Source organism: Orcinus orca, chromosome 14 (assembly GCF_937001465.1).
Source record: "Orcinus orca chromosome 14, mOrcOrc1.1, whole genome shotgun sequence".
Classification (NCBI taxonomy): domain Eukaryota; kingdom Metazoa; phylum Chordata; class Mammalia; order Artiodactyla; family Delphinidae; genus Orcinus; species Orcinus orca.
The window spans coordinates 32940074-32959225 of record NC_064572.1 but is presented as its reverse complement, the minus strand read 5'-3'; the positions used below and the strand labels follow the sequence as shown (position 1 = coordinate 32959225).

Sequence of the window (19152 nt, the reverse complement as noted above, 5' to 3'; positions counted from 1 at the left end):
GCACTGCAAAGGGGCAGAAGAAGTGAGTCAATTAACACCTGTGTTTTTATTTCCAAATCAAATTGTTGCAGGAGGTTTGGGATGATGTAACCACTCGGCAGCGCTGGGGTAGGATTTATGAGCTATGGTATGTGGAGCAATGGTTTGAGTAGGCAGCTGCTGAGAGGCTCTTACCCTGACTGCCCTCTCTTGAAGTCTCCCTAAAATAATGGTCTAAGGCATGAAGCTACCTTGGCCGTTATAAACCCATCCCCCTGTGCCCAGGGTGGATCTGAGTTGAGTCACTTTTTCCTGGGCTGGTTTAGAAGGGTGTCTGGCTGAGGGATGGCTTCAGGCTAGGAGGGGAAAGAAGTGGGAATGTTAGGGAGTTGGGGGGGCGGGGAGGGGTAGACAGGCTCGGAGACTGATTCAGGCTCCCAGGAAAGAGGACACGACCCCACGGAGCCTTCTTAGGTTGGTGTGCATTTGAGTAGGGAGTGGCCAACACAGAGAGTCCACTTGTTAATGTCCATTCATCATCTCCCATCTGAGATGAGCTGCATTAGCCTCTGCTGGAAGTTTCTGGGAATGAGGCTGGTATGGCCAGACTCACTGGCCACTCCACGGCCTGCTGTAGGGCTTGGGATGGAGGGAAGAAGGCAGGCTTCCCCTCCAGCCCTTCCCACCAGTGCCTGGGTTCGAATAACAGATTTTCAACTGGGCCATTAAATGCTGATTAAAGTACAGAAGAAAAGAACAGGAAAAAAAAAAACCAACATCGAGCATTGTACATACATACACACTCCCACCCTAGCCCCCCCTTCCTTTTTCCCAAGCTGCCTCGAAGTTCTTTCCAACCCTCCATTGGAAATGCTATAAAAGGCCAGGTTAATTAAGTCCTATATATTACCAGTGCAAACACTTCCAACTTTATTCCAGCAGCTCGCTGAGTGAGGAGGAGGCCAGGCAAGGTCCAGGCAGCTCAGGGTAATAAAACAGAAGACTCAATTACCTTGTACATTTGCAGTTTTTATAAAATCATTTGAAGTTCTCCCAATGAAAAGCACGGTGAGAGGGAATGGAATCTCAAAATCCAGCAGGAGTTTAGGGAACCAGGGATTTTAGAACAGCCATGGATAAGTCATCTTGTCCATCCCCCTACTTCTGGGCAGGGAGGCCCCCTCTAAGGGTCAGTTCAAGTAAATTATGGAGGAAGGAGAAAGGGAAGGGAACTCCCCAGTCATGCATTGAACGTCCACTGGGTCTGGAGGACTATACTGGTGCTTTATGTAACTCACTCAGGTAGGCATTATCCCCATTTACAGACAAGCAGACTGAGACATCAGAATGGGTCCTTGGTACCCAGCCAAAGAGACCCAACACCCAGCCTACTGTACTCTAATTCCTGTCCCTCCCTTTAAGCTACCAGGCCTACTATCTGCATAGCATGGCCCAATGTTAATAGAACAGTGTCCAGAGTCCATGGGTTTAGATTCAAATCCCAGTTCCACCACTTCCTAGCTGTGTGTCTTCGGGCAAATTACTTAACTTCTCTGAACCTTACTAAGTAGTTTCCTCATTTATGAAAACAATTTTAGTACCTTCCTCACAGCATTGTTAAGAGGATTAAATGGGATGGTGTGTAAAATGCTCAACCCGGAGCCTGGAGTATGATACATATTGGTTATTATTGTGATTATTATACTAGCTATACCTCAACTTGTCATGACCAGGTCATTACATTTTCCAGGGTGATAGCTAGTGAACCAGTTATACTAGCCAAACTCATGTGCTAAAGAGTTAAAAGAGCTCTCCCAGCTTCTTCCTTTACACCAAAAGGACCTAATTCACAAACGGATTCTCCCACTTCTGAGTGTCACCAAAGGGCAGGAACTTCTTTATTACTGAGGAACCACTTGTTTCATGGGGGCCACAAAATAAGAGCTATATAAAAGTAAAAAACAACTTACTATGTTCTTCAATAAATAGAAACTGTTCACTATGTCTGTTCTTTCAGAAATGGGAGTATAAAACCTCAATTCAACAGCAGCCCCCAGAGGGAGAAATTATTCTCTGGGCTGTAGCCACAGTGACCCAGAGCAATGTTTCCCAGAAGGCTGGAGAGAGTTAAGCCCAAAGTTCTCTCATCTTGATCAAACCATTCAGGGCCTCAGGGGAAGCACCTGGGTGGGTGGGGCTGAACGGCTGTGCAGCTGGGGACCAACTGGAGAGGCAGCGTCTGGCACGTGGTGAACACTATATATTGCCTGAATGAACAAAGTTGTAAAGCATGGGCACCTCTTAGGTCCTCCTGTGTGGACAGCTTCCTCTAAGGTGGGCCTGTGAAGTACAGTGTATTTTCCAAAAATGGCCACAGTAATATTTCCAGTCCCACCTGCTCTTCTAGAACTTTGACACTCTCCTATTGAGAAGTGGAGTCTACTTCTCCTCCCCTTGAAATTGGGCAGGGCTTTGTGACAACTTAACAGAATGGTGCAGTCATGCTCCCGTACAACTAGAAGAACTAGTCAAAAAAGGCAACGTGCTTTTAACTGGTTGTCTCATGGGAATCGAGCTACCGTACTGTGAGGAAGCCAAAGCTATCTGGAGAGGCCTCAAGCAGAGATTCTGGCCGAGAGTCCCAGCTAAGGTCCGAGCCAACAGCCAGCACCAGCCACCAGACACATGAGTGAACAAGCCTTCAGATGACCCCAGCCCCCAGTGGCTGAATCACCTTCAGCTTTTGAATCTCCCAGCTGAGGCTTCCACATCGTGGAGCAGAGATCAAGCATCCCTGCTGTACCCTATCTGAATTTCTGACCCACAGAGTCTAAAAGCATAATAAATGGTTGTTTCACACCACTGAGTTTAGAGTAATTTTTAACCTAGCAATAGATAACCAGAATAGCCAACTATGGCTTTCAATGCCAGGTTCAGTTCTGGGGCCTGCTATGTAAGAGGGTCATTGACCCACTGAAGAAATTCCCATGCACTGTAGTCAGGGTGGGAGGGGCCTGGAACTCTGACCTAGATGTTGAAAGCTGGAGATGGGGGCTGGTATGTGGGGTGGGGAGAGGACTGGTCATGACCTTCCTTTCCCTGAGGAAGGGGCAGGCTTGTTCTGGCATCACTGCGGTCCAGTGGAAAAGGAATAGCCTCTGGAGTCAGACGGCCTCTCACTAGCTTTGTGACTTAGACAAGTCAGCCTACTTCTCTGAACCTCAGATGAAGATAATAATATCTCTCTTGCAGGATGCTTGTGTGGATTACATAAGATCAATAGAGGTGACTTGCTTGGCACATAGACCCTTAATAAATATTCTCATAAAAGGCCCTTTTGTTGCCCATTCAAACCTGCAAATAAATACAAGGTGTTAATGAGATGCTGCAGGACATTTCTCCTGGGTTGAGGGTGGTAAGGAGGATTAAAACATAACTCTCTTCTCTCACGGTTTTAATGTATAGAAAATAGGCATAAGGTGGTGAATGTGGATTGAAGTCCCAGCTTTATTAATAGCAATAAATGCCCAATAACTGCCACAGGAAGGGCTGCAGTTGGAGCCTGGAGTTTTCTCTGTGAGGACATCATTAATTAAGGATTCAAATTCTCTGTAGTGAAAAAAAAAAACAAAAAACCTCCCTGCAAACAAAAGTCCAGGACCAGATGGCTTCACTGGGGAAGTTTACCAAACATACAAAAAGGAACTTACACTGAATCTTCCCAAACACTTCCAAAAGACTGAGGAGGAGGGAATACTCCCAAAGTCATTCTATGAAGCCACCATCACCCTGATACCAAAGCCAGACAAAGACACTACCAAAAAAGAAAATTGCAGGCCAATATCTTTGATGAGCACAGATGCAAAAATTCTCCACAGAATATTAGCAAACCAAATCCGATAACACATAAATAAGATCATACACCACAATCAAGTTGGTTTCATCCCAGGGTCACAAGGATGGTTCAACATACACAAATCAGTCAATGTGATACACCATATCAACAAAAGAAAAAACAAAAACCACATGATCATCTCAATAGATGCAGAAAAAGCATCTGATAAAATTCAACATCCATTTATGATAAAAACTCTTCCCAAAGTGGGTATAGAGGGAACATATCTCAACATAATAAATGCTATTTATGACAAACCCACAGCCAATATAATACTCAACAGTGAAAAGCTGAAGCCTTCCCACTAAAATATGGAACAAGACAAGGATGCCCACTTTCACCTCTTCTATTCAACATAGTATTGGAAGTCCTAGCCACAGCAATCAGAGAAGAAAAATAAAAGGTATCCAAATTGGAAGGGAAGAAGTACAATTGTCATTATATGCAGATGATATGATATTATATATAGAAAACGCTAAAGATGTCACACTAAAACTACTAGAACTGATCAATGAATTCAGCAAGGTAGCAGGGTACAAGATTATCATATAGAAATCTGTTGCATTTCTTTACACTAACAATGAAATATCAGAAAGGGAAAGTAAAAAAACAAACCCTTTTAAAATTGCATCAAAAAATAAAATACTTAGGAAGAAACCTGACCAAAGAGGTGAAAGACTTATATGCTGAGAACTATAAAACATTGATAAAGGAAACTGAAATTGATTCAAAGAAATGAAAAGATATTCCATGCTCTTGGACTGGAAGAATTAATATTGTTAAAATGGCCATACTACCCAAAGCAATCAACAGATTTAATGTGATCCTTATCAAATTACCCATGACATTTTTCACAGAACTAGGACAAATAATCCTAAAATTTATATGGAACCATAAAAGATCCAGAATTGTCAAAGCAATCCTGAGGAAAAAGAACAAAGCTGGAGGCATAACCCTCTCAGACTTCAGATAATACTACAAAGCTACAGTAATCAAAACAGTGTGGTAGGGACTTCCCTGGTGGCGCAGTGGTTAAGAATCCGCCTGCCAATGCAGGGAACATGGGTTCAAGCCCTGGTCTGGGAAGATCACATGCCGTGGAGCAACTAAGCCCGTGCACCACAACTACTGAGCCTGTGCTCTAGAGCCCACAAGCCACAACTACTGAAGCCCGTGTGCCTAGAGCCCGTGCTCCACAACAAGAGAAACCACAATGAGAAGCCTGTGCACCACAAGGAAAAGCAGCCCTTGCTCACTTCAACTAGAGACAGTCTGCGTGAAGCAACGAAGACACAACACAGTCAAAAATAAATAAATAAAATTTAGAAAACAAAAAGCAGTGTGGTATTGGCACAAAACCAGACACATGGATCAATGGAACAGAATAGAGAGCCCAGAAATAAACCGACAAACCTACGGTCAATTAATCTTTGACAAAGGAGACAAAAATATACAATGAAGAAAACACAGTCTCTTTAGCAAGTGGTCCTGGGAAAGCTGGACAGCTGCATGTAAATCAATGAAGTTAGAACACACCCTCTCACCATGCACAAAAATAAATTCAAAATGGCTTAAAGACTTAAATATAAGACACGACACCATAAAACTCCTAGAAGAAAACATAGGCAAAACATTCTCTGACATAAATCATACCAATGTTTTCTTAGGTCAACCTCCCAAGGCAACAGAAATAAAAGCAAAATGAAGTAAGTCAGACAGAGAAAGAGAAATATCATATGATATCGCTTACATGTGGAATCTAAAAAACAGGTACAAATGAACTTATTCACAAAACATAAGTAGAGGTGGCGCAGTGGTTGAGAATCCGCCTGCCGATGCAGGGGACACGGGTTCGTGCCCCGGTCCGGGAAGATGCCACATGCCGCGGAGCGGCTGGGCCCGTGAGCCATGGCCACTGAGCCTGCGCATCCAGAGCCTGCGCGTCTGGAGCCTGTGCTCCGCAACGGGAGAGGCCACAACAGTGAGAGGCCCGCAAACCGCAAAAAAAAAAAACAGAAAACATAAGTAGAGTCACAGATGTAGAAAACAAACTTATGGTTACCAGGGGTAGAGGGAGGAGGGATAAACTGAGAGATTGATATTGACATATACACACTACTATATAAAAATACATAACTAATAAGGACCTACCATATGGCACAGGGAACTCTACTCAATACTCTGTAATGGCCTGTACAGGAAACGAATCTTAAAAAAGAATGGATATATCAATATGTATATGTACAACTGATTCACTTTGCTGTACACCTGATATTAACACAACATTGTAAATCAACTATACTCCAATAAAAATTTTTTTAAAAAGAAATAAAAGCAAAAATAAACAAATGGGACCTAATCAAAGCTATAAGCTTTTGGGATTTCCCTGGTGGTGCAGTGGATAAGACTCCACGCTCCCAGTGCAGGGGGCCTGGGTTCAATCCCTGGTCAGTGAACTAGATCCCACACGCATGCCACAACTAAGAGTTCACATGCCTCAACTAAGGAGCCCGTGAGCTGCAACTAAGGAGTCCACCTGCCTCAACTAAGGAGCCCAGGTGCCACAACTAAGGAGCCAGCAACCCACAACCAAGGAGCCCTGGAGCCACAACTAAGGAGGCCACCTGCTGCAACTAAGACCTGGCACAACCAAATAAATAAATAAATATTTTTTTTTAAAAAGCCATAAGCTTTTGCACAGCCAAGGAAACTATACGCAAAACAAAAAGACTACCTGCGAACTGGGAGAAAATATTTGCAAATGATGCAACCGACAAGGGCTTACTTCCCAAAATATACAAACAGCTCATACAACTCATAACAAAAACAAACAACCCAATCGAAAAATGGGCAGGAGACCTAAGTAGATATTTCTCCAAAGAAGACATACAGATGGCCAACAGGTGCATGAAAAGTTGCTCAACATCACTAATTATTAGAGAAATGCAAATTAAAACTACAATGAGGTACCACCTCACAGCAGTCAGAATGGCCATCATCAGATAGTCTACAAATAATAAGTGCTGGAGAAGGTGAGGAGAAAAGGGAACCCTCCTACACTGTTGGTGGCAATGTAAATCGGTGAAGTACCTATGGAAAACAGTTCCTTAAGAAACTAAAAATAGAGCTACCATATGATCCAGCAATCCCACTCCTGGGCATATATCCGGAAAAAACTATAACTTGAAAAGATACTTGCACCCCGATCTATTGAATACACAGCAGCACTATTTACAATAACCAAGACATGGAAGCAACCTAAATGTCCACTGACAGATGAATGGATAAAGATGATGCTGTTCATATATACAATGGAATATTACTCAGCCACAAAAAAGAATGAAATAATGCCATATGCAGCAACATGGATAGAACTAGAGGTTATCATACTAAGTGAAGTAAGACAAATACCATATTATATCACTTATATGTGGAATCTAAAATATGACACAAATGAACTTATTTACGAAACAGAAACAGACTCAAAGACATAGAAAATAAACTTACGGTCACCAAAGGGGAAAGGGGGTGGGGGAGGGATAAAGTAGGAGTTTGGGATTAGCAGATAGAAACTACTATATGTAAAATGGATAAATAACAAGGTCCTACCATATAGCACAGGGAACTATATCCAATATCCTATGATAAAACATAAGAGAGAAACAGACTAGAAAAGTTAAGCACACAATGAGAAAGAAAACTGGAAAAGGCAAAAGAATGAACATTTTAATGAAATTGTTTTATAAGGAATTAAGAAGGGAGTTACTATTGATGAAAGTTATTTTCACTTTGGCAAAATGAAAATAATTATTAATATGTATACTTTAAAAAATAATGGAAAAGGATATATATATATGTATATGTATGTATAACTGAATCACTTTGCTGTATACTAGAAACTAACACATTGTAACATTGTAAATCAACTACACTTCAATTTAAAAAAAGATTCAGATTCTTTAATAGTTATAGGATGATTTAGGCCTTCTATTGTTTTGTCGGTTTTGGTCATTTTTGTTTTTCTAGGACTTTGTCCATTTTACCTAAATTTTCAAACATATTTTCAAACAAAATTTGTTCAACTGTCCATTGACTCTATCACTAAGTCCTCCCTTCTATCAAACCCTCAGAATCGCGCTGTGCGGTCACTGCATATACTCTTTTTAAATTTTTTTTAATTTTTTTAATTTACTTATTTTGGGCTGCGTTGGGTCTCTGTTGCTGCGCGCGGGCTTTCTATAGTTGCAGCGAGCGGGCTTCTCATCGCGGTGGCTTCTCTTGTTGCGGAGCACGGCTCTAAGCGTGCGGGCTTCAGTAGTTGTGGCTTGTGGCCGCTAGAGCACAGGCTCAGTATTTGTGGCGCACGGGCTTAGCTGCTCCGCGGCATGTGGGATCTTCCCGGACCAGGGCACGAACCCGTGTCCCCTGCGTTGGCAGGTGGATTCTTAACCACTGCGCCACCAGGGAAGTCCCCACCGCGTGTACTCTTGTCCAGGGGTCACAGAGGTAGCGTTTTTGCCTCCACTGCAATAACCTGTGAGTAAACCTGAGCCACACTTTCCTAGACCGCCCCCCCACAACTCCCCACCTCCCCCCACCCCACCCCCTGCCACCAGAGCCGTGAAGGCACTCTGAGCATTAGCAAGTTACAACTACTGCCTGTAACTCACCCAGAAAGTTCAAGGGAAAGCCACATTCCCTCCCAGCCTTGGCTCCAGAAGACAGCTCCAGTGTGCCCCTGATGGTAAGAGTTTGGGGTCGACCTAGCCGTCTCCCCTCCCACCTTCCAGTAACTGCTTCAGCTTCCTCTGTCCTCACTGACTTCCCCAGCTGAGCAGGGGATATCAGTGACCTCACTCTGGCAACAGTCATTCATGTCCCACTCCCATCTCTGTGGCTTGTTCATTTCCCCACTGAGGACAAGCAGCATCTAGCAGGTTGGGGTAAAGGGCTGGGACCTGGGGATAAAAGAGGAGCTTGCGGGGCAGTGAGGGTTATCTGTTTATCCTACAGTGACCTCATGTGTGCTTATGCTAACGTGAGAAACACACGGGTGTAACCTCAGCAATGGCTTCAGGGAGGTGCCCGTTTGGGATGCACCTTGCCATTCACCTTTCCCAAGTGGAGCCCCCTTCCTTCCTGACACTTTCTGGACCGTCCCCCCCCCCCCCACCTCCCCACTTCAGAGAAACCATAAAGGGTGGGATTGCTGGGTGATGCTCCCGAACCCTTCCCTCCTGGGGGGTCCCTGGCTTGCAGCCCTCACCCTCCATCTGTCACCTCAGTTGGGTCCTTCCTGCTACCCCGCAACCCCCTGCCCCAGAAAAGCAGCCATTCCTGAGCTCTGCCTCTCTCCAAGGGTGGCTGCCCTGAGGGCCCTGGCAGCATTGTCCTCCATCTGGCCAACCAGCTGAGGAGAGCAGAGGACACGAGCAGCTGCCGGGAGTCTTGGGGTCAAAGGTCCTACAGGCTCACTGAGGAACTGGCTGCTCAGGCAGCACAGGAAACTGATGTTTTGAGGGATGAGTCAGTGCCCAGCTGGGCACTGAAGGGGTTAAAGGAACGTGGTGGAAGATTGCAGAATGGAGGCACACGGTGCTGCTGGAAAAAAGCTAGCCTTGTGCTAGCTTTTGTGTGGATAATTAGAACTGCACATCAGTAAACAATGCCTTTTCCCCTCATTAAGGACAAATCTGTATGTATAATGTGCCTATTTTCTCTTTCATTAACTTATAAATGGCCACTACTTTAAAGCCACTTAACCAGCAGTTTTGACTTGCCCATCAGCCCGGGGATCTGATGTGTCTCCTCTCCTACACAGACAGAGGCGCCCACTTCAGCACCCAGCTCCCATGGGGGGAGAGGCTGTGGGAGCGCTCCTGTGAGATGCCACAGGCAGAGTTGCAGCAGCTTCCAGAAGGGAGTGGAGAGAGGGTGTGAGGGCAGACCCCAGGCCCAGGCCACCGCCCACCCATCCCCTCCCCCACCATGCCCCTCTGATGACTCACTCTCATTCTCTAAATTGCTTTGTCTGACCTTGAGTAGCTTGAGAACCCTGACTCTTGGGAGCCCCTGAGAATGTGGCCAATCTTCAAGCGTTCCTTAGGACGCCCAGCAACAAGCTGGGACCAGAAATCCCAGTGATGAGATATCAGTTCTGCCCTCATGAAACTCACAGTCCTGTAGAGAGAGCAAGCAGCATGTACATGTTAAGGAAGGGACGCTGTAAGAAAGGTTCACACAAAATGGAAATCTTCAATGAAAGTCAGGAAGGCGCCCCAGATGTATGTCTCCTCCATCAATCTGGAAACTTCCCTGGGAACTGATAACATCTCTCCCTCATCAGACAAGGAGCTTCAGGGGATACTGACCATGTCCTTCCCATCACACTAGGAGATCCCCTGGAGGCAGAGACGCTCTCTCCCATCAGACAGGAGATTCTACAATTAGGAACTATTGCCTCATTAGATTAAAAAATCCCACGAGTGAGGGATCAGTCCAAGGGTAGGGCGCTGTCTCCCCATCTTTCTCTGGGTAGCCTCCCAGGACCCTGAATAAAGACAGCCTCTTTACATCACTCCCTCTCTCCTGGGGCCCCGAAGTGTGCCCCAAACCTACGCCAGGACTTGAGAGGGGCAGGGACAATGCCAAAGTGGGAGATGATACAATCTTTGTCCTCAGGAGCATCGACTAGCTTTTCAGTTTTGCGGTGACACTAGTCCACACAAAGTGACAGTGAGACAAGGGAAAGGGGACTGAAGTGACCACTCATGGAGCACCCTCGTGGAGGGGACGGGGGCATGTACGTGACCCGTTCTGTGATCCCACTGAAGAGCTCACAAGCCCAGGACGTGAATACTATTTTCCCCATCCCACAGATGAAGCACTGGAGACCCAGAGAGGGAAAGAGATTCACTCAAGGTCACACGGTCCGTCAGTGGCAGAACTGGGAATCGAACAGTCTCTGGCTCTTTCCACCATAGCCAAGCGTCACTCCATGTAAGTGCAAGAGCCTTATGAGCAGTAGAGGCAAGAGGAGAAGGGGAAGAGCAGTGAGACTGGAGGCACCAGGCCTGGGGACAGGAGCTTCTGCTGGACCTCAACTGCGGGAACAGCTTGGAGAGGCCAAGGGCATTCTGAGAGCCTTTGATGGTGAAGCTGGGTACAGCCCCATCTCTGAAGCACTGTACCATCCCTGAACAGGGCAAATGGAGGAGCCTCAGTCCTGGTGAGGGACCTTACTCATAAATCCAGTCATTCCTCAAAAATGCCATCTCCTGAGAATATTTTTAGACTGACTTCTGTTGGACACTGGGTGGTTCTGCTGTTGGGACAGTATCACCGTCGCCATCATCATCAGCATGGTTAGTCATTCTAAAGAATTGGAAACAACCCAAATATCCATCCACAACAGAGTGGAAAAATTCACATGTGGAATGCTTGACAGCAGCTAAAAGGAATGAAGCAGACCCACATGGGCTTGACATGGCCAGATGTCCAAGACATATATTGTTGAATGAGAAAAAACAACTTTCATGTTGATATATTTAGTGTGATACCACTTATGTAAAAAGAGAAGTCTCAAAACAAGGTGCTTTCAGTGGCTACATATTATACTAAAAGGGTCTGTAAAATACATCAAACTGGTAACAGTGGTTACCCCTGACTAGGGGTGGCTGTAACCAGGATGGGAGGTGATCAAAGGGGACTTTGGTCACCCTATGCAGGGTGACCGCTTGCCCAGGTTTGCCCAGAACGGCCTCTGTTTTCTCTGTTGCTGCTGTAACTAATAACAGCACTGCCTTTCACTCTCAAAAGTGTTCAGACTGGGTGATAAGTTACTTAATTACCATACTTATCTGTAGGGTTTAATTTTTTACAAAAAGAATATATTAAGTGATCACTTGTGTCATTTCTAGCAGTGTATTGAGAGAAGGTAAAGTCTTCCTCTCCTTCTCCAGGGCCCCAGTCCCACTCCTCAGAGGTAACCCACTGTTAACAGTTCTAACATCCTTCTCGAAACTGTAACTCTAGGGACTTCCCTGGTGGCGCAGTGGTTAAGAATCCGCCTGCCAACTCAGGGGACACGGGTTCGATCCCTGGTCCGGGAAGATCCCACATGCCGCGGAGCAACTAAGCCCGTGTGCCACAACTACCGAGCCTGCACTCCAGAGACTGCGAGCCACAACTACTGAAGCAAGCCACCACAATGAGAAGCCCGCACACTGCAATGAAGAGTACCTCCCACTTGCCACAACTAGAGAAAGCCCACGCGCAGCAACAAAGACCCAATGCAGCCAAAAAACAAACAAACAAAAAGAAACGGTAACTCTGTATGTAACCATGTAACCTTAAAACACAGAGAAAAAGACACGGAATTATGCAGCACACCCTGTTTTGAAACTTGCTTTTTTCACTTAATTTTGTCTATATCTGGGTATCAGGAAAACCTAACATAGATCCTTGGGTCCTATCAACAGAGATTCAGTTTCTGTGGGTTGGCAGTGGGGCCCACAGATGTGTATTTCTGACGAGTTTTCTGGGTGATTTTGATGCCAGTGGTCCATGGACTCCATGCTAACCTTTGTCCATAAAACAATCATTCATCCATTTATTTAATAAACAATCATGGACCCTTGCTCTGGGTTTGGCCCTGGCTAAGCCTGGAATTCAGCAGAGAACATAACGCAGTCCCTGTCCTCCAGGGCACAGCCTCAGGTCTACTTCCAGCGGGACCAGTCATCTCTGACAGTGGGTTGAACGGGCTATGAGCATGGGCACTGGGGTCAGACAAGCCTAATCCTGGCACTTCCTCTTTCTGACCATCTGACCTTGGGAAAAGTACTTAGCCACTCTCTGCCTCAGTTACCTGGTTTGTAAAGTGGACATCAAAATCCCCACGTCATGGGCACTCAATAAGTTGCAGCTACTCTCATTAATAATTAATTATAAAGAACATATACATAATAATAAAACTCCTATAGCATTCTTGCCAAGAATGTTTAAACTAAATTCAATCATGGGGAAATAATCTGACAATCCGAACTCAGAGATATTCTAGAAAACTTGACTATATGCTCCAAAAATGTGTCATGAAAGACCAAAAAAAAAAAAGAGAGAGAGAGAGAGAGAACCTATTCTAGATTAGAGAAGACGAAAGAGACATACAACTAAATGCAAAGTGTGTTCCAGGCTTTCATATATATATATACACACACACACACACATATATATATGTATACATAATATCATTGGGATATATATATTATATTTATTTATATATTTATGATTGGGATAAGTGGGAGATATGAATATCAACTGTATATTATATAATGATATTGTAGCAATGTTAAATTTCTTTACTGTAATAACTGCAGTATGTAAATGTTCTCCTTCTTAGGATGTGTGCTGAAATATTTAGGGATAAAGTGTCATGATGTCTGCCAATAACTCTCAAATGGTTCAGAAAATTGTGTGTGTAGGGATGGGGGGAGAAAAAAGAGAGACAGAAAGGGAGACAGAAAGACAGAGAGAGAATATGTTGCAAAATGTTAACAATTGGTATATCTAGGTGAGTATATGGGTGCTCCTATTCTATTATTTCCATTTACTTTGTAGATTTAAATTTTTCCAAAATAAAAAATTTGGGAAAATGAAATCTAATGGTTTTAGAAAATAATATTCAGCATAGTGGCTGACTGGGGAAGGAGGGAGTGACGGGGAGGGGAGTGTGGCTGGCAGCTTCCTGACTTTGGTGGATGTCCTATATCTTGAACTGAGTGTGTTCATTTTTGGAGGATTCATTGAGCTGAGCACCTATGATTTCTGCTCTTTTTGTGTGTAGGCTACATACCAAGAAATAATTTTATTTAGAATCATCATCATGATAAAGCATCCTTCCCAGCATCCTATCCTCTGATCTGGTTCTGTAAATGCAAGATGGGTCCAGGCGGGAGGGAAGGCTGGGGCGGGGCCATCCTTCCCTGACAGCGTGTCTCATCCGAGAGGAGGGACAGCAGGGCCTGAGTCTGATGACAGCCTGCCTCTCAGTCTGACCCCATGGGGAGGAGGCCGGCTGCTTTCGGAGGTGCCCCAGACTGCGCCTCTGAGCCGTGCCCACTCCTGCTGCCAGCCCCTGCAGCGGGAGGTTGGCCTTGACTCCACACTTCTCAGGCCCCAGCGTTCTCCTCTCTTGTCAGCCTTGTGGGCCCAGATGGATGTAGGTTCAATGAAGCATCTCATCTTGTGTGAGAAGGAAGTCCAGGGGTCACATTTTCCTCTCCTTGCATTGTTTCCCCATGTGCTGGATCTCATCTGCTTCACTAGCTGGAGACAGAAATGTAGTCATGTCTCTGTGTTTTACAGATTAATCGCTGGAGTCCTCATCAGCCTAAATTAACAGGAACAGTAACAATGGCTAACACTTACACAGTGCTTACTACATGCCAGATCCTGTTCTGAGTACTTTATGTATATAACTCATTTAACCTTACAACAGCTCTCTGAGGCAGGGTTGTTTTAAATCCATTTTACAGATGGGGAAATTGTGGCATAGAGAAGTAATTTGCCCAAGCAGGACTGACTGCATAATTGGCAGGGCCAAGTGAAAAATGAAAATAGAGGAGTGGAAGGGGGTCCTTCTTCAAAAATAACTTATTATGAAAAAAGAATGAAATAATGCCATTTGCAGCAACATGGATGGACCTAGAGATTGTCACACTAAGTGAAGTATGCCAAAGACAAATATATGATATCGCTTATACATGGAATCTAAAAAAACAATGATACATATGAACTTAGTTACAAAACAGAAATAGACCCACAGATGTAGAAAACAAACTTATGGTTACCAAAAGGGAGGGGGGAGAGATAAATTAGGAGTCTGGGATTAACATATACACACTACTATATATAAAATAGATAACCAACATGGACCTACTGTCAAGCACAGGGAACTCTACTCAATATTTTGTAATAACCTATAAGGGAAAAGAATCTGAAAAAGAATAGATAGATATGTATGTATAACTGAATCACTGTGCCATACACCTGAAACTAACACAACATTGTATTATAAATGAACTATACCTCAGTTAAAAAAATAAAATAAAATATGGCTGACAGATTTTTAAAAATTATTAAGACTTTCAAGACAGCAAGCATTAAGCCCAGCATGGTGCCTGTTTAATTAAGGCAGGCTCCAGTGAGGCTGTACAGGTCTGCAGCCCATGAGGTCAGGGCAGGGAAGTAGCAGAGCAGAAACTGGAACCCGAGCAGTCTGACGCCAGAGTCCATCCTCCTATCCACGGTGCTGTACAACCCTCTACCCTCAGGCTCTTCCTCCGCTCACCTTCCCCAAGGTGCCCAAGAACTGGAACCACGACTCAGTGCATCGGGATCTGTCCTGGCTCTAAAAGCCAGGTGGAGACAGAATTGAACAGTCTAATCAGCCCGCTGCCACAAGGGGTCGCTGTTGAAAACTGGTCCTGCGCAGTTTGCTGCCTCCACGTCCAGAGCTCAGGGCTACCCTTGCTGAGCCAACCCTGGAGGTGCACAGCAGCGCCCCACACTTGGGCTCCAGGCTTCAACTCTTTTATTTCACACACTTACGTGCAGCCACTGCTCACAGCACAACCTCTACCAGAGTGCTTGGAGGTCTCTGCCACGTCAGCTGCTGGCTGGGCACCAGCCTCACTAACAAGTATCTAGGCCTGATATTAGCTTGGTTCACCTATTCAGCGTCCCTGTTTCCTGATGATGAGGTTCCCCTGTGGCATTTCTTCTACCCTTTCTTGCCAAAGGATCTCAGAGAGGCCCAACTCGGTATATCAGAAAGGCTCTAGTAGTCTTAAACCCCAAAAGGGAAGGGTCAGTCAGGGTCTTGACCTCAGTCCTCCCATATGCAAATATCCTGTCTCTATGATCAGTCCTGCAAAACCTTCTCAGAATCACATAATTCCTTTTTGCACCCTTTTCCCAGAGCAATGTATTTGCCTACTTAACATAAGCACTGCATAACTAAGAGAAGTGGGATTATTCTTTTGCCAGAAAATCTAGTTTTGCCTTCCTAGGCACACCATTACACAGGATTTAACATGTCTGGCACATCAATGTCACACCCAGATACCTTCTTAATAACGTAAGTGTCTAAAAAGGGTTGATGAATGAGACTTTAAAAGATGAAGGATCGGAGGAGTGGGTATTTTAACCTCACTGGCTGATGAGGCCAGCGATGTCTGGATTACTCTGGTACCATGGGCATCTGTGCAGTCAAGCTGGCACCATCTAGAGCTCCCCTCTGTATCAGTTAGAAGTGTATTCAGTTGCAGCTAACAGAATACCAACCAACAGTGGACTAGACAAATGGAGATTTATTATTTTCACCTGACAGAAATCTGGAGGTAGGCAAGTTACTGGCATTGGTTGGTCAGCTCATGGCTGGTGTCATTACAATTCTCTTGGTCTTTCCCTCATAGAAGCTGATGGCTGCTGCAGCTCCAGCCTTCAAGTCTGCATTCAAGGCAAAAAGAAGAAAGGGCAAGAAGGGCCAGCACCAGCAGCATCCAACGCCCTTTATCAAGAAAGGAAAAGCCTTCCTAAGAGCCCCCAGCAGGTTTCAGCTTATGCCCCATTGGTCTGAACTGTGTCCCATGCCTTTCCTGGCTGCAAGTGAGTTTGGGAAAGTGAGCCTTTACGTTGCAGCAAAGAGGATGATGCCACATCCTTCCCCCTACAGTCACCCTAGGTGGCACAGGACCCCAGGGCCCCTTCCCAACAACCTCAGATTCTTTCCTGAGGAGCTCCTGCATCCTGTGGCCCTCATAATGCCCCAGGCAAGAAGGGCTCACCCAATGAGCCAGGATTCCCCTGAGCAGGAGGCCGGCTGACTTCAGCCTTTTCCTTGGTGAGTCATGGTGCTCTGCCAGCTGGGGGAGGCGACTAATTAGCTGTAGACTGATTAAGGACAAGGCAGGCAAAGCCCCAGACATGATAAACATGAACTTTCCATCTTCCCCCTCCTGGCCGTTGCTGCCACCCACCACCAACAGCGGAAGGCAGGCCCGCGGCACCCCTCATGGTGCACCTGGCTGGGAGGCCAGCAGACGTCGTCCAGGCCACCATTCACACTGCCTGGCGCCAACCAGGGCATCATGGCAGGGACGGGCACAATGGGTTTTCCCTTCAGGGCTTCTCCTCTCCTCCAGCCTCTCCCAACCTTCTTGCTCTCGACCAGGTATGGTACCAGGCCCGGATTTCTAAACCAGCCTCTGCCCTAAAGAATCTACAGCTGAGGGCTGTAGAAATGCAGAAAGGGGTGAGTTCAGTATGACCTGGAGTTGCTGGCCAGGGCTCCATGGCGGTGCTTTGGGTGCGTTTTCTGAGTAGAGCGGTGGTCCTGGAGAAAGGGGAGGACTCATGCACAGGAGTGGAGGCAAAATGAGCAGAACATGCTCCTGGGGCAGTGAGGAATCTGGAGACAGGCCTGGAGAGGGGCAAAGCCAGGGGCAGGATGGAGATGAGGACGAAGAGGAAGCAAGAGTTTAGATCTGAAGCCCAGCTGCTTCCAGCCTCAGCTCCTCCACAATAGGTGGCCTTCACATGCATGAGACCCCATGGGGGGTTCAGGGGGATCTCCACCCCCAGCTCCAACTGTGACACCTGGCCTGTATCTCTCACTCTAGAAAGCACCTGCCAGGTGCAGGCAACCTTCATGCCACCAGGGCCTGGCCAAGCCACAGTGGAAAAGCTCTCTAACACATGAATCTTATACCAGATAAGGCTGTGATAAGGACAAAGGATACATTTCACCAACAGATAACAAGAGAGATTTCAGTGAATGTGATTTCTCAAGTCGCCTCTGTTTTTCCATGAGGAGACCCCCTCAGGACGTGGCCAAGGTAAATGCCTATCTTAGGACACTTGGAAGCACCCCACCCCCAGTCCACTCTGCCTGGCCCACTCTTACCCATCCCTTGGGTCTCAGCTCATGTCATTTCTTTGAGGGAGCTTCCCTGACCCGTCCTAGGTCACATTCTATGTATTTCCCTTCATCAATTGTAATACAGCTTATATTAATGCATTTAGGTGACTGTCTTTATTACTATAGATTCAATCAGCAAATATTAATTGAGCCACAAACTGTGCTAAGTTCTGGGGATACCATGAGACACAGACCTACCCGCATGGAGCTTACAGCCTAGGCATAAGTCCCAGCTTGTACCTAAGTGGGGATCCACCCTAACTGCAGAAGTAAGACCCCTCCCAGTCCCAGTAAAACAATGGGACAACTCATGCCCATTCAACTCAAGGCCTCAGGCCACCCCCAGAAGGACCTTCCTGTGTGGTTGCTCAGGTTGTCCATGACACAAGGGGACTGTAGTGGATGCTGCCCATATTTCTCCTTCAGAGCCAAAGCACTCGTTCCTCTAGCTGCTGGGAGTGTTGCCTGTTAATGGCTGGCAACCAAGTCCCCCTCCAGGACCTGTCCTCAGCCAAAGAGAGGCACATCAGTCCCAGAGTGATGTCTGCTCGTTTGAAATAACAAAGGCCTGCCCCCTTCCTTGCCTCAATCCAGGAGCTTCCCGTGCGGTTGTGGTCCAACTTTTCCCTCTACCCCATCCTACTTCCCTCACTCCCTCACTCAGGGGCTATTCCTGAGAACACTCCTCAGTAAGACGCCTGCACGCAAATCTCGAGTCTCAGAGTCTGTTCCTTGGGGAACCTGAGAAAGAAACACGTTGGGGCAAAAATCCACCCTCACATGTGACAACATCTGTCCGGAGGGAAGGACTCCTTTTTTCTCATCGGCACGAAGATGCCCTTTTATGACTTAGCAGCAACCTGGCCCAGCCTGAGAGCTGAACAAGGAGCGCAACCCAGTGCTGGAAGGCCTTGGCACAGACATGAGGAGGGAATCGGGCCTTGCAGCCAAGTGATTTAGGAGACTCCAGAGGAGAGTATATCTGTGGTAAGAAGCCCACCAGCTCCTGGAGGCTGATTCCAGCTGATTAAGAGGCACCCAGGGCTAGTATTTCTGCAAGACAGCTGGGAAACAAGCTGAGGGAAACTGTTAATCAGGGATTTCCAACAATGTGGAAGGTGTCAGCCCAGCCCTAAACATCCTAACTCAGGCCCAGTGTGTGGGAACTCGCCCAGGTGGGCGCAGGAGGAAGGCGGGAGAAGCAGGAAGGAATTAGACTTTGCACAAACTTTGTAATTGAAATCATTAATAGCAGTGAAACAAGCTGTCCATCCTACATGTAATTTGTAGTAATGTT

The 19152-nt window shown here is 46.0% G+C and overlaps 1 protein-coding gene across 1 annotated transcript in view; it reads left to right on the top strand.

Moving 5' to 3' along the window:
* Nucleotides 1-16514, top strand: part of LOC125960984 (uncharacterized) — a 49995-nt gene extending 33481 nt beyond the window's left edge. Inside the window, exon 4 of the mRNA XM_049696877.1 lies at nucleotides 16351-16514. Within this exon, the coding sequence (XP_049552834.1) occupies nucleotides 16351-16514 (164 nt within the window). The remainder of the gene's footprint in view (nucleotides 1-16350) is intronic.
* Nucleotides 16515-19152: the final 2638 nt, after the last annotated feature.